This window comes from Phymastichus coffea, unplaced genomic scaffold (assembly GCF_024137745.1).
Source record: "Phymastichus coffea isolate CEN01 unplaced genomic scaffold, Cenicafe_Pcof_1.1 PCOF00057, whole genome shotgun sequence".
Taxonomy (NCBI): domain Eukaryota; kingdom Metazoa; phylum Arthropoda; class Insecta; order Hymenoptera; family Eulophidae; genus Phymastichus; species Phymastichus coffea.
In genome coordinates, this window is record NW_026706868.1 from 275,175 (window position 1) to 288,522 (window position 13,348).

Here is a 13,348-nt window from a genome sequence, read left to right on the forward strand (position 1 = left end):
GACATTTTGATTCTAATTTTTGATATATTGGAACCAATAGTCTATACACGCAAATACTTGATTATTATTATTTAATTAATAATTTAATCATTAATTAAAAACGTGAATAATACAGTAAGATTTATGTTATTTTACTCTTTAATTATACTTTCATTTCTTCATATAAAGTAGTTAATTTGATATTTTATATTAAATCTGTCTTCAGCCAGTTATCAGATCGTTTTCTCAGCAAGTTCAATAATAGCAGCCTCAACTAAATTTCTATAAGATTCGTCAACTTTCATATGAGCTAATACTAACTCCAGCCTATCTCCAAATATAAAATTAAATACAGATTTCGAATTCTCCACTAAATCGATGGCATGTTTGGAATGCAGAAACGATAAAGGCATATAAATGCAAGCTACAATGAGTCCGAACACTCTTAAATCTTTAAAATCTTTGAGAATACTTTCTAACGTCGGTGGTGCAATCGTAGAATCGTGAATTTTAATAGTCTCAACCATTATAGAATGATAATACGCAATCAGTTCAAGCTCGCGTTCCTCGCGAAACTTTCTCGAAGCGTTAAGATGTAAAAACTGTAGCACATCCGTCACCATAGGAGCATATCTGATGAGTTGAAAGTCGACGAGAATGCTCTTGTATAAAGGTGGATTATCGGCGAACATGACGTTGTAGATGTGAAGATCACCATGACAGATAACATTTCGGTAATTGTTTGAAGGTTTGATCATATCGTAAACTCGGTTGAAAACATTACGAATCTGTTCTGGATCGTAACCCAGACGTTCTGCTAAAGAACAGGCCAAGTTTACACCACAATTATACCAATGAACTTTATCGCCCTCGGGGTTAAACATTAGTTCAGAAATAGAATCCTTGAAGTGTTCGTTTAACATTACGGGATGCTATAGGAAAATTGAATTTATATTCTAGCGAACGTGTGAAAGTTTTTGATTTATTTCTTATACAATAAATCAAATCAAATAAAAAGTATAAGAAGAATACTGTTTACCTTATATTGTCGACTCAAACGAGCTTCTGTGAGAATCGAACCACTGTGAAACCGAGCTAGCGATGCAAGAACGGATTTCAAAACCACAGGATTATCGTACAATTCGTCGAGCATGCGGTAGCCACTGAACTTCAGATTTTCTATTACTAATGCATTCTTTGTTGTCAAATAGTAAGTAGGACACCATTTCTCGCTTTTATAATTATGAGTTAATTCTGGAAATATTTTTTCAAAAAAAAATGACTCTTGCATAAGTATTGGTGTGTATAATAGACTATCGCTGGTATCAGCATTGTATACTGGTATACTTTTAATAAAGGTATGTACAGTTTCAGAACTGTCAGTCTGAGATCTCTAAAAATATATAAAATTTAACTAACTTTTTTTTTTCAATTGAAATAAAATATCTTTTGGTTAAAAAAACTAAAAAAAACATGTATACTCTCATAGATATTGGACAAATTTATTTGTAAAATTTGCAGACATATGCATATATAATCATTGATACATTGAACTAATTACAAAAATGACGCTTTTCCATAATTTTCATTTTAATTTTTATCGGATTTACATAAATTTAAAAATTTCTTTCAGAAACATTATTTACAGTAAAAACATGACCATCTTTTTACATATTACAAAAGTTTATTTTAGTCTACATAATTTACCTGTTTGAAACATTCGGAAGAAACTCGTAATCTTATGCTTGATATTTATTTCTTATGTTTTTTATAAAAATTTTAAAAATATAGAGAAGTATTGAAAAAATTAGTTTCATAAAAAATTAATGAAGTGATTAATAAAAGAAATGTTACAATGGTTAAATAACGAATAGTGGATAACGAAAAACTAAAACTGTTTCTTTGTAATCGTTATACGCCTGAAAGATGCCAACAGAAATACAGCACAGTCTCGCAAAATCATTCGTAAATATTGTTTACTATGTAGAGTCACATTTTGTCCTTCATTAACAAAAGTTATCGCGCAACTGCTTACGTGATTTATTAATACAGCCTGTTAAACTTATACATAAAAACTAGTTTTATAAGTTGCGAAAAATTAAAGTATGTGTTTGTTGAATCAAACTTAGAGTGCTTATAAGATTATTCTTTCAAATTACCTGAAAGGTTAATTTCAAACTATTGTGAGTGCCAGTGAAGCCTATTTTTTCCTTAGAGTAATCATCAATGCAATAATCTAACACTCGAACTGACGGATCATTGGCGATTTTCTGCGCCAGACTGACCACTTCTTCGGGTGTTAAAACTTTACTTTCACTGTCATCATTAACTCCGTGATTTTCGGTGCCGTTGATCGACATGTTTATAATTTCAAAAAGTGCAATACTCTTTGTGCTAACTCTTTTTACACACTGTTATATAACGCTCTGAGTTATCAGTATTCGATAACGAAGATTAAGAAAAACCAAATTCTTCAGGTACCGATGATATCATTTACGTGACGATAATACGAACTATTTATCAGTAAAATTCTGTGCAGTCACCAACATACGAAGAAATTAAAAAAAATATTAACAAAAATTGCGTTACTTAGATACTTATCCAAGCAGAGTATTTATTATCATAGTGAAATATTTTGTTAGAATGTAGAAAAAATTAAAAATTTTTTGGAAAAAGTAGATATTATAAAAATGTTTTGTTTTAGAAAAAATTATACATATATATTATTTTCTTATGCTCCCTTTTCGATTAGCTCGCGAATAGCTTCTTCTATTTTACTTTTGTAAAATGGATTAACTTCCATTTGAGAAAAGGTCAATTCTATTCTATCGCCACTAACAAGGTTTTTATTGAATTCAGCATCCCGAGCATGTTTTTTCAAAAGTTCGGGATCTAAAAACAAAATAGGATAATAAATACAAGCAATAACGAGACCAAAGAGTCTCAAATCTTTCATCCCAGTAAAAATATCTTCCAAACTTGGTATTTTAACATTATTTGTAGAATCATTACTTTTGATTGTATCTACCAAAATTGAGTGATAAAATTCTACCAAACTTGCTTCATGTTCTTCCCGAAATTTTGATGTAGTATTATTATGTAAAAATTCCAAAATATCTGTTACCATGGGTGCATATCTGTAGGTCTGGAAATCGATGAGAATGCACTTGAGTAGAGGTGAGTTATCAGCGAACATCAAATTTTTTGAATGAATATCGCCGTGACATACGACGTTGCGATGGATTTCTGAAGGTTTAATAATGTCACAGGCACGATCAAAAAGTTCACGAACTTTGACTGAATCGAAGCCAAAGTGTTCGGCTAGAGCGCATGTCAACTTGGTAACAGATTCAAACCAAGAAGATGCTTCACCAGTTTTTATAAACACCAGTTCTTGAAATTTGTCCTTGTAATGTTCATTTAGTGATATTGGCCGCTAATGCAGAAAAATAGTACATTAACGTCAGAAATTGGTTTCAGATTTATAACTAAAATGATATTTACCTTCATCTCTTGGCTCATACGGGTCTCCGTAAGTATCGAGCAACTATGAAATCGGGCAAGAGAAGCCAAAACAGATTTTAAAACTTTTTGATCATCAATAAACTCTTCAATTATTCTGTACCCGTGCCACTTTAAATTTTCCATTATTACTGCATTTTTCGATGTATAGTAATGTATCGGACACCACTTTTCACTTTTGCAATCTTTTTCAAATTGAGAAACTAGCGTATTTAGAAGAAAAGACTCTCTACCTGTAATGAAACTATTGATATCAATACTTTCATCAAAACCTTCTAAATCTAAAGATGCAATCTTGACAAAGGCGCTTATGGTTTCACGTTTTTTTGCATTGGGCTTCTGAAAATTATATATTCTCATGTATATAATCGTCTAGATCATAAAAAAATTAAACATTAAAAATGACATTTCTTTGATAACAAAAATATTGTATGTATTTGAGCGCAAGGAAAATGAAAAGTAAAGCCAATTTTTTATTGACAAATTTAAAGTATGAAAACACACACATATATATATATATATATATATATATATATATATATATATATATATATAAATTTTACATATAATGAACAATAGTTTCTTTTCTGTCATATTCTGCAATCTTTTTTCATATGTAATCTCTCTCTATTCAATGAAGCTCAATGATTTTGTTTCTAATAAGATACAAAAAATTATTCACCTGCACGATTATCGTTAAAATGTGATGAGTTCCTGTGAAACCTAATTTCTCATTTGTTAAATCATTTAAATTACAGTTCAAAACTTGAACAGATTTATCGTTGGTAATATTTTTGGCAATTTCGGTGATCTCGTCGAACGTCAGAATATTTTTAATATGATCCAATTGCTTTCCATCATTCGAAGATGACATTTTCATGCAGTTACGTTAAAAATGAATCGGGTAATAATTGTAACAAAACTTGCGTGAGTAGAATGTAGATAGATAATGAATTATCTCTATTACAAGCGTGACTTGCCGTTGCAAGCGTAAGATATCTACTAAACGAATGATTCGCGGGCTTGTTGGAGTTAGTAATGCACTAATATACAGACACAAACGTGAAATGTGGTATTAGAGCACTGAGCGGAAAACTAGCGAGATACCGTGTACTTGAGCAGCATAGACCAATTGACCATGAATCGACGCGAAACGCGCGTCAAGGCCATATCGTTATTCCTGCCGTAGTACGCATTTACAACTCATCACTGCGAGAAGTCTACGCTTAATCATTCATTGCAGTGACTATGTGTTAACAAGCATTCGGATAAAATTTTTATTATGAAGTCGGTGTATAAAGTGAAACGCATGTGGATTATACCATTGGAGACAAAAGAACGGGCGCTGCACTGTTTACACCAACGTAGTTTCATTTGCACCTCAACACCCAGCTGTAAAAGTTGACAATTCCTAAGACGTGTTCAGAGATTAGCTCGCTGACGTATTATCAGTGACGTCCACTTTTATACAGAACAGAGCCAGTTTTACCCATTATTTTTCAGCTCTTTAGAAATTTTTATATAATCATTTCAAAAATATCTACTTGAAGTGATATTTAAAATCGCTCACAGTACAATCTGAATTACAAGTTAGAATAAAATATTTGCAACTAGTCTAATTATTGTGTGAAATTATTAGCACTTGTGTTTCTGATATATTGAGGTAGATATAGGATAACTGCTGGTCTTAACTTTTTTCTGTATTTTTGTTCTTCATAAATTTGAAATGCTTTACATTCGTGTTTTACAATTTGTATAACTAAGAAAAGCTTTGAAGAAAATAATGTAATTGAAATTTGTATCTGTTTTTCTACTATTTTTCTCGGTGACGTTACTAGGTTACTCTAATGAAAATAGTGATAGAGCAGCATTTGACTTATATATACTCTAAAAAGAAACTATCAAAGAACAAATTGAATGGCATATGAGTTTTGTCAGCATAAAACAACTTCTATAGAAAACAGATTTTTGTTTCGGAAATGAATGAAACCTTTGTAACTTATATTAGTTTTTATTGTGAAAGTAATGTCAACGCGATGTGTCAATGTAACATGAATAGTTCGAAATCCAAGCAAGAATTGGCGTTGTATAAAGTATAGATACACTTATTATAAATTACATATTTATATATAACGTCTATATAATTTCTCTAACTAGAGTATTTATTGGATTGGAGTAGCTTAAAGTCCTGTCTGCATGATGGTAGTATAAAGCGTGGGTATCAGTCAGAGTGGAGCTTTCCAGCCCCAAATGCTCAATTATTGTGGCCTTTTTAACGTCAGTCTAAGGAATATTTATTAGAATCAATTAGTAAAAAGCACTCGAATATTTTATTTCAAAATCGACAGTTTATTCGATTATATTCTGAAAAATAATTAAAGAAGAATAATTAATTTTCCTTGGCGTACATCGAAAATTTGAAATAATTGAAAATAGATAGGAAAATTAAAAATAAAATTCAACACATTTGACTGAATTCTGTTTGGCCTAATATATAGAGTTGATTTTTGTAATAATTTTGAGTAATTTACAATAAATTTTGTTTAATAAATACATTTAGTCTCATTATTTGTGTATATATTTTATTATAAATAAAAAAATTGTTTTATAATCACAAAATTCATTGTTCTTATTAGTAAAGTCGTAAGTCTAAAACAATATTTGTTCCTTATATTTCAATATTTTAATTAGATTGCAATATAATAAACGTTATAATTTAACAAAATGAACTTTAAAAGCTTCATTATTATGAAAGTAGCAGGTTACTGTATTTCATTGTTTATTTTTATTTTATTCGCGAATATTATGCATCGATCGATACGTTATGTAAATGTTGCGCCTTTCAAAATTAACAAAATAAAATAATCTATTGGAAATGTAATAGTCTATGTAATAATCAAGGTCAATAATTTTTATCAAAAATCAATTTTCAACGTCGATTATTTTGATAAAATGCCGTTTAGTTATAATTCGTTTATTTTTCAACTATTTAAGTAATAGACGGGATCGAGGATTACCATAAAAGATGGCAACAGTAATAACTGCTGCTATATTTTAGGTTATTTTTTTGCGCCTGCGTTCTAATGAGATACTTACACACATACGTAGTCATATAGAATAGAAACAGCTATATGGATTTACCAACAGAATTAGAACGTATGTGTATGGATTATTGAAGTGTCATTAATGGTTGGTAATTACATTATTTTTGTACGTTTTCTTTAACAATTTGTCTTTAAGTTTTACAAGAGAAAGATCGCAATATTCGTTTTATCTGATATTCAGGGAGCAATATCGATAGCAATTTGTTATCAAAGTTTTATATAGCTTGAGGCATTGGAGGTGTTATAATAACATGAAATCATCTATCAGGTGACTCATATATTTCGATTTTTTTTTACATCAACCATAAGATGTGAATTTTAAATAATAATCACCTACTGTGAATTTCTTTTGAATAGGTAATACAAACATCTAATCATGAAGTTGTGGATCCTCCTTGTCCTGTTCAATGCCCTAGTGGGATTGGGTTTATGTAGTGATATCACTAGTGCTGTGTTTGGAAAAGAATTGGATGGAATGCCAGCAGCTTTCGGTGATTTCGATTCAGATGAACTGACAGATGTATTTGTACTGCGTAATGATGGAAGAACCGTACAAATTATGTTGGCATCCAATGAGGAGCCATTGCTGCAAGCAAGGAAAAAATACAGTTGCACATTTGATGAAAAAGTTAGCAGTGTTGTCCCAGGAGACTTTGATGGAGATGTTTTCATGGATGTTCTGGTTACTACTCATGTAAATAAAACCACTAATGTTTTTATTTTATGGGGTAGCAATGAAAGACTTGATTGTTCTGATGCAAAAGTGCCATTGATTCAAATGCGAGGCCAACCATTGGCCATTGATTATAACCAAGATATGATTATTGATTTGTTTGGTTCTGATGTACATGGCATAAGAACCTTCTGGATTTTTAGCACCAATCGAACAGAACAAACACCAATAGTCATGAAGAAACCCAAGAAATTAGGTAAAACGATTAAATGCTTGCTAATTATTATAAAGTTTGTCTTTGATTGTTACTGTAATCCTTAATAAAATTAAATTTCTTTTACTTATGCAATTTCAGAAAAACTGTTGCCAATTCGTCGGCCTCATGCTAATGCTTTTTTGAATTTAAACAGTGACTATTATGCTGATCTAGTTGTAACAACAGATGAATATTTTGAAATATGGCATGGTAAAGAAAATGGATTTGAATTCAAAGAGACAATTCCATTACCCACTATTCCAACATTAAAAACATTAACAATAGGCCAATCATTGCACTTGGATGTAGAATTGGAAGGAAAAACTGATCTTATTTTACCTGTTTGTTCACTAAATTCTAATAATAGCTGTGAACAAAGTTCTATTATGATATATTCAGATGGAAAATGGCAAGATATAAATATTAATTTCATGGACAATTCAAAAACACAATGGAATTTTGCTTTTGATGGTGGACGGCGATATGTAGATACAATAACAATCAGAGGTGGAGATTTCAATATGGATGGGTACCCAGATCTACTTGCTACATTACAATCGAATACAAGTCCACCTAAAATGCGCTCATTCCTCCTCGAAAATGTTCAGTGCGATCAAAATTGTGGGGCTTTTGATAGAACTTTCACTGTGCGTTGGAATGCACTGAATCCATTTGTTAATGAGAGTGTTATGGCAGTATTTTATGACTTTTATCAAGATGGTAATTTTATTTTATCAAGTTTTTCATAATATTGATCACTAATAGATTAAGTAATGACTTAATTTGAAATTGTAATATGTTTTAGGTGTATTGGATGTAATATTGGTACTCAAGGATCTTAAGGACAAAAATATTTATAAAACAGCAGCCTTTAAGAATAGCCTTGACTATGATGCTAATTTTCTCAAAGTAATGGTACTCACTGGAAGAACAAACAGTAAATATCCAATCTCACCTGGTAGTTCGGGAAAAAAGAAAAGGACATATGGAACAAATTTACCTGGTCCTTCAATTTCATACCAAACTACTACCCAAGATAGTAGATTAAGAAATGCCATTGCTGCACAGTTGCCTCAGAGTGCTCATTTTTCATTGAATTTACCCTATACAACGTTTGGACTTGGAAGGACACCTAATTTTATTGATTACTTGACGATTGGGGTAAGTTTGATTTGTTATTTTCTACGATTGAAGAATCACAGGATTTTTGTCCAATTTTTTTATTCATTAGATCTTGAAACATTCTTATAAATACTGAATACTTGTGAAATGATGTAATATTGCTTAAGAGTTTATAGCCTAAATATCTGAAAATATACACCATAGTATTTCACAAATCCAATTTTATATAAAATTACTGTAAAATTATTAACGGGTATAACGGAAAGTACAGAAGTAATTTAATTTCAATAGATATAGAGTTTTTTTACAATACTCAATTCATGTATTTTTCGTTATTTTTTTTGATTCTCGACATATGTAAAATTGTATAAATATCGTTATTTCGTGATTTTGGCATTACTTTGTAACTTTTAAACTTTCACAACTTTTGACCAAATTAATGAGTTTTTTTATATCAAAATATTGTCTTCAGTTAACAGGAAAATTACATTTGGGCAAATGTACATTCACTCCTAATTAAAATACTTATTTGTTTTCACATTTAGTAGTAGTTAACACTATTATAAATTGATGCGTCGAAATAATATTTTTAACTAGAAAACTGTTCCAAAAATTATTAACTAAAAATGTATTATTATTATAATATCTCTAACTAGATAATATTAACAGGAACACCGAAGGTTAAGCATTCATCTTCACGTGTCTTTTTCAAATTTTAGTTGTCCAATAGATCACGGGAATGGCCGCAAATCATTCCGAATTCACAAATGGTGGTCATACCGAACCCTGTGACGGACCCCTCGCGATGGAAGGCGCAGCTTTTTGTAACACCAAGCAAACTGATCTTGTTGAGTGCAGCCGCATTGACTGCCACCTGCGGACTCATTATCGCGATCATTGCCGCTCTATACTGGAAAGAAAGACGAGAAGATAAAATCGAGAAGTTGCAGGAGGCACATAGATTTCACTTTGATGCTATGTAAATTGAACGTTGTTGCACTCTGCGCCCTATTACCGTTAACTTATTTTTTTAATTAAAGTTAACGTAAGTGTATTAAAATTTATTAATATCTTTTCAGCGATTACAAACTACGAAGGTTTATGTGAACATTTTTCAAAGGCTATTCTATAAAATTACATTTGTTATTTTGTTAAAAAATTATCGAATTATCGGGTATAAAAAAATGTTTGCAGTATAACTCGTAGTATTGTAGAAGCTCATAGCAGAACAAACAAAATGTGATAATTCTGTAATTTCATTTAATTCGTTCTTATAACTTTAGTATATAGTTTACAAAGAACTAATATTATTGAAAGAAAAATAATATAATGTATGAATGCATTTATAATAAAAATGTTTTAATACATTATACTATTTCTAAAAAAACAAATTGACTTTCACTTGTTCTTTTCATAACACTTGTATATAAAACAGGACCTAACAATCCTCATTGTATTTTCATGTGCAACAATATTTATAAAATGAAATGATTATTACCACACATAATTGGTCTGGTGCTGTTGAATTGTCAGCAGTGTTAATCTAGAATTGGAACGTGTTATTGGCATCTGTCATTTCGAATGGCAGGATTCAGGTCATTAAAGTAAGGGTGAGCCATTGCTTCTTCTGCTGATAATCGAAGAGCTGGATTACATACTAATAATCTCTGAAAAAGTGAATGTACATTATATGTTTACATTATTTAATAAAAGAAACTTTTATTATAATTTAGTTGTTTTTTTCTTCAACCTCTCTAATATTTACAGTGATAATATAAGTAAATACCTGGAGAAGATCTTTTCCTTTAGGTGGAAGTTTGGGTGTCACTTGAGCTAAACCTTGAGTAGGATGATATTGTGGGAAAGGTCTATAATCTGGAAGAGTAGTCATTTCTGGCCAAGTTTCTTCAGTTGGTGTACCCAACATTTTGAATATTCTTTTTAATTGATCATCAACATCTGAGCCAGGGAATAAAGGACGACCAGCATTGGCCAACTCAGCAAATATACAACCTGCACTCCACATGTCAATTGATGTAGTATAAAGTTTTGCCCCAAACAGGACATCTGGTGGACGGTACCAAAGAGTTACTACTTCGGCTGAATAACATTTCACTGGAATACCAAAAGCTCTTGCTAGCCCAAAGTCTGCAAGCTTTAACTCACCATTCTGTAAAAAGTCAATTACAACAATTATTTAGTTACTGAAAATAGAGAGTTTTAAACAATAATATTAAAGCATTTGCCTTGTTGATGAGTAAGTTTTGAGGTTTAAGATCCCTATGAAGGACATTTCTACTATGACAAAATGCCAGACCCCTAAGTAACTGGTAACTGTAAATCAATTTGGAAAATCAAACGACTGTCCATCAATGTAACTTAGCAGTGATAGAAGAGGCTTTTGCTTACAGGAATGATTTGACAACATCCAGATCAATTTCTCCATTAAGACTATCAAAGTATTTCTTGAGATCCTGATCGCAATGTTCAAAGACTAGAGTAAGTTTCTTATCACTATGAAGTACATCGTACAATCGAACAATATTTTTGTGTTTAAGTTCTTTGAGCAAGCAGATTTCTCTGAGCGCCGAAGAAGGAACACCCTAAAAGCAAGTACTTACAGTTAAACCTCTTACTTACAATAAGTAAAAGACTAAGTAAGAGACCAAACGCTTTAAAATTCAATTAATAAATACAGTATCACAAGTTGAATGTAAATAATGAAAAATCGATATTGAACTAATTTTGGAATCGAAGGTCGGATGGTGGCTGGAAATAAAGCAAACTCACTTCGTCATCATCGTCGAGGCGGACTCTCTTGAGTGCAACGATTTCGTGTGTCTCGCGATTTTTCGCCTTGAATACTGTGCCATAAGTACCTGAGGAAAGTTAAGAAAAAACAACAAGGTGAACTGCTTTGCCCACCGACATTGTTATTGCCAAGCAGAATGTAGAAAACACAACCTTGTCAGGGTCGAGTTTCACGCTAAATTTAGTGACAAAACGATGAAAACCATGCGGACCAATAGAGTAAAACACTCGTCATAACAATTGGAGTACTCACCTTCTCCTATTTTCTCGAGTTTCTCATATTTTTGCATATTTTTTGTCGGTCCTACGGGGCAAAGTGGACGCACAGTGTGGTTAGCGCTGCGCTTGAACGGCGAACCGCGTAAGCTCGACTTTCAGCGAGCCGTGCGCACGTCTCTCCTGGGGAAGCGTGAAAATTTTAAATTTTGCATTGCAGCCTGTTGTCGATTGTCAATTCCCATCACTGCTGACGACTATTTGTTATTGATAAGTAAAAAAGTTTTGATTTTTTTTTCACGGGTGTAACGCGTGAAATGACAGTTGATAACCAAATTTTCTCTGCGGACCGAAGAAATCACGCGACTCGTATATCACTTTGATGCAGACTTGATTGTGTTTTGCTATGAAGTTTTTGGAAGGGCCATTTGATAACTTATTGTATGAGATAGCTGACAGAAGGGATGTTTTTAATATTGCGCTTCTTTAACAGCATTCTTTTCATCTTTGCACATTTGTCCATTGCACTTTACACCTTGCAACGAGTAAGTACAGGTCGAATAAGAAAAGTGTTCATTTCAATTCGGCTACTCGGTTATTTTTTTTAAATGCATATTTCAAGGTTAGTGTCAATTATAAATGAAGGTTATAATTTTGCAGTTTTTCCGCGTGATGAGATCTCATTATCAACTTATAGATGAGGTTGAAGAATACAATTCATTAGTAAGTATAGTGTTAATTGTTGCTATTGATGCGCTTATTCGAGTCAATGTAATTATTTCAGGTTGAACAGTCTCGTTCAAGTCTTGACTATGTCGGCATGAAAGTTATGGAAGCGATGAGGGAGGTAAATTATGTTCCTCCCAAGCAATTTATGTTTAATCGCGTGAGTATTCATTGCTCTGATAAATCGTAGATAGAAGCGGACATTGGTAAAGAAGTCTACGTGACACACAATCTGACGAAGCTAAGCTCCAGCATTTCCGAAACGTCGAAAAGATTTCATGAGCTTGAAGAAGAAGTCATAGAGGTAAGTGCGATAAGCAACACGAAAACCCTATTAATGAGTGCATTTACTAAGAACGAATGCTTGAATGCTTGCAGTTAGCGCGGTTAGACTACAACATGGAGAACGCGACAGTGGAGACGCCGCCAGACATAAACGAGGAAGTTCGTCGTATCCTGAGTGGTTGTAAGCCGCAAAGTCAGCGCTCGTCGCCAATCGAACATCAGCAGCCGTCGCAACGCCCACGAAGTGCCCGAATATCCTCGTCGAAGAGTCCAGTCGAGTCCAGCCTATCGCTATACTCGAAGGGCAACCGACGTAACCAGTCGCCTGTTATCGTACCCGAAGTCACCTTGCTGGTAGAGCAACGACACAGTCCGGTGATCGATAAACCTATTGGTTTCCGACCACCTTGGATGTGCCCCACGTGAGGTAAATCAATTGCGAAAGACTAAGTCACCTTTTAAAATAATTGAGACAGTCCATTTTATTTGATCTTTTTGGTTTTTTTTGACAGGCCATTGCGCATACACGCAAAGAAGACACATAAAATGCTTTGACGGTGTTATTATCATATTTTCTTTTTCCCTCGCGGCAAATCTCTAAAGTATAATCGTTTCCCTTAATTGCTATGCTTGTATACCTTGATGACTTCGAAT

At 32.5% G+C, this 13,348-nt stretch overlaps 5 protein-coding genes across 6 annotated transcripts; 2 read left to right on the top strand and 3 right to left on the bottom strand.

The window, feature by feature from the left end:
• Positions 1-169: 169 nt before the first annotated feature.
• On the bottom strand, positions 170-2,339 carry LOC131666152 (uncharacterized). Its single transcript, XM_058938561.1, has 3 exons — positions 2,139-2,339; positions 1,019-1,372; positions 170-911 (listed from the first exon to the last, which is right to left on the bottom strand). The coding sequence occupies exons 1-3, from the start codon at positions 2,337-2,339 to the stop codon at positions 213-215; spliced, it is 1,254 nt and encodes a 417-aa protein (XP_058794544.1). The 3' UTR covers positions 170-212.
• Positions 1,471-6,053, bottom strand: LOC131666173 (uncharacterized). Its single transcript, XM_058938586.1, has 3 exons — positions 4,184-6,053; positions 3,484-3,840; positions 1,471-3,415 (listed from the first exon to the last, which is right to left on the bottom strand). Exons 1-3 carry the CDS (start codon positions 4,379-4,381, stop codon positions 2,711-2,713), a joined length of 1,260 nt encoding a protein of 419 aa, XP_058794569.1. The 5' UTR covers positions 4,382-6,053; the 3' UTR covers positions 1,471-2,710.
• Positions 6,054-6,513: 460 nt separating this feature from the next.
• On the top strand, positions 6,514-9,639 carry LOC131666164 (T-cell immunomodulatory protein). Of its 2 annotated transcripts, none has more exons than XM_058938574.1 (6): positions 6,514-6,711; positions 6,787-6,873; positions 6,963-7,534; positions 7,634-8,254; positions 8,340-8,695; positions 9,376-9,639. In XM_058938574.1, exons 3-6 carry the CDS (start codon positions 6,982-6,984, stop codon positions 9,637-9,639), a joined length of 1,794 nt encoding a protein of 597 aa, XP_058794557.1. In that variant the 5' UTR covers positions 6,514-6,711; positions 6,787-6,873; positions 6,963-6,981. The 2 variants fall into 2 exon arrangements, with proteins under 2 accessions (XP_058794557.1, XP_058794556.1); XM_058938573.1 differs by having other exon boundaries at positions 6,514-6,690.
• LOC131666165 (cyclin-dependent kinase 5) lies at positions 9,427-11,849 on the bottom strand. Its single transcript, XM_058938575.1, has 7 exons — positions 11,721-11,849; positions 11,447-11,535; positions 11,066-11,259; positions 10,903-10,990; positions 10,443-10,826; positions 10,155-10,323; positions 9,427-9,566 (listed from the first exon to the last, which is right to left on the bottom strand). Exons 1-6 carry the CDS (start codon positions 11,755-11,757, stop codon positions 10,216-10,218), a joined length of 900 nt encoding a protein of 299 aa, XP_058794558.1. The 5' UTR covers positions 11,758-11,849; the 3' UTR covers positions 9,427-9,566; positions 10,155-10,215.
• Positions 11,850-12,147: 298 nt separating this feature from the next.
• Positions 12,148-13,337, top strand: LOC131666178 (uncharacterized). The gene is made up of 6 exons (XM_058938597.1): positions 12,148-12,228; positions 12,344-12,406; positions 12,468-12,530; positions 12,600-12,713; positions 12,788-13,121; positions 13,207-13,337. The coding sequence occupies exons 1-5, from the start codon at positions 12,148-12,150 to the stop codon at positions 13,118-13,120; spliced, it is 654 nt and encodes a 217-aa protein (XP_058794580.1). The 3' UTR covers position 13,121; positions 13,207-13,337.
• Positions 13,338-13,348: the final 11 nt, after the last annotated feature.

Excerpts from the sequence above, each read along its gene's own strand:
- LOC131666152 (XM_058938561.1), bottom strand. The coding sequence starts at position 2,339 with ATGTCGATCAACGGCACCGAAAATCACGGAGTTAATGATGACAGTGAA. Across the intron at positions 1,373-2,138 it reads GTTTGAAATTAACCTTTCAG|AGATCTCAGACTGACAGTTC; the intron begins GTAATTTGAAAG and ends ATATATTTTTAG. Across the intron at positions 912-1,018 it reads GTTTGAGTCGACAATATAAG|CATCCCGTAATGTTAAACGA; the intron begins GTAAACAGTATT and ends ATTTTCCTATAG.
- LOC131666173 (XM_058938586.1), bottom strand. The coding sequence starts at position 4,381 with ATGAAAATGTCATCTTCGAATGATGGAAAGCAATTGGATCATATTAAA. Across the intron at positions 3,841-4,183 it reads TTTTAACGATAATCGTGCAG|AAGCCCAATGCAAAAAAACG; the intron begins GTGAATAATTTT and ends TATAATTTTCAG. Across the intron at positions 3,416-3,483 it reads GTATGAGCCAAGAGATGAAG|CGGCCAATATCACTAAATGA; the intron begins GTAAATATCATT and ends TTTCTGCATTAG.
- LOC131666164 (XM_058938574.1), top strand. The coding sequence starts at position 6,982 with ATGAAGTTGTGGATCCTCCTTGTCCTGTTCAATGCCCTAGTGGGATTG. Across the intron at positions 7,535-7,633 it reads GAAGAAACCCAAGAAATTAG|AAAAACTGTTGCCAATTCGT; the intron begins GTAAAACGATTA and ends ATGCAATTTCAG. Across the intron at positions 8,696-9,375 it reads TTGATTACTTGACGATTGGG|TTGTCCAATAGATCACGGGA; the intron begins GTAAGTTTGATT and ends TTCAAATTTTAG.
- LOC131666165 (XM_058938575.1), bottom strand. The coding sequence starts at position 11,757 with ATGCAAAAATATGAGAAACTCGAGAAAATAGGAGAAG. Across the intron at positions 10,991-11,065 it reads GATGTTGTCAAATCATTCCT|TTACCAGTTACTTAGGGGTC; the intron begins GTAAGCAAAAGC and ends ATTGATTTACAG. Across the intron at positions 10,324-10,442 it reads AAGGAAAAGATCTTCTCCAG|AGATTATTAGTATGTAATCC; the intron begins GTATTTACTTAT and ends TCACTTTTTCAG.
- LOC131666178 (XM_058938597.1), top strand. The coding sequence starts at position 12,148 with ATGTTTTTAATATTGCGCTTCTTTAACAGCATTCTTTTCATCTTTGCA. Across the intron at positions 12,229-12,343 it reads CACTTTACACCTTGCAACGA|TTTTTCCGCGTGATGAGATC; the intron begins GTAAGTACAGGT and ends ATAATTTTGCAG. Across the intron at positions 12,531-12,599 it reads TTATGGAAGCGATGAGGGAG|ATAGAAGCGGACATTGGTAA; the intron begins GTAAATTATGTT and ends GATAAATCGTAG.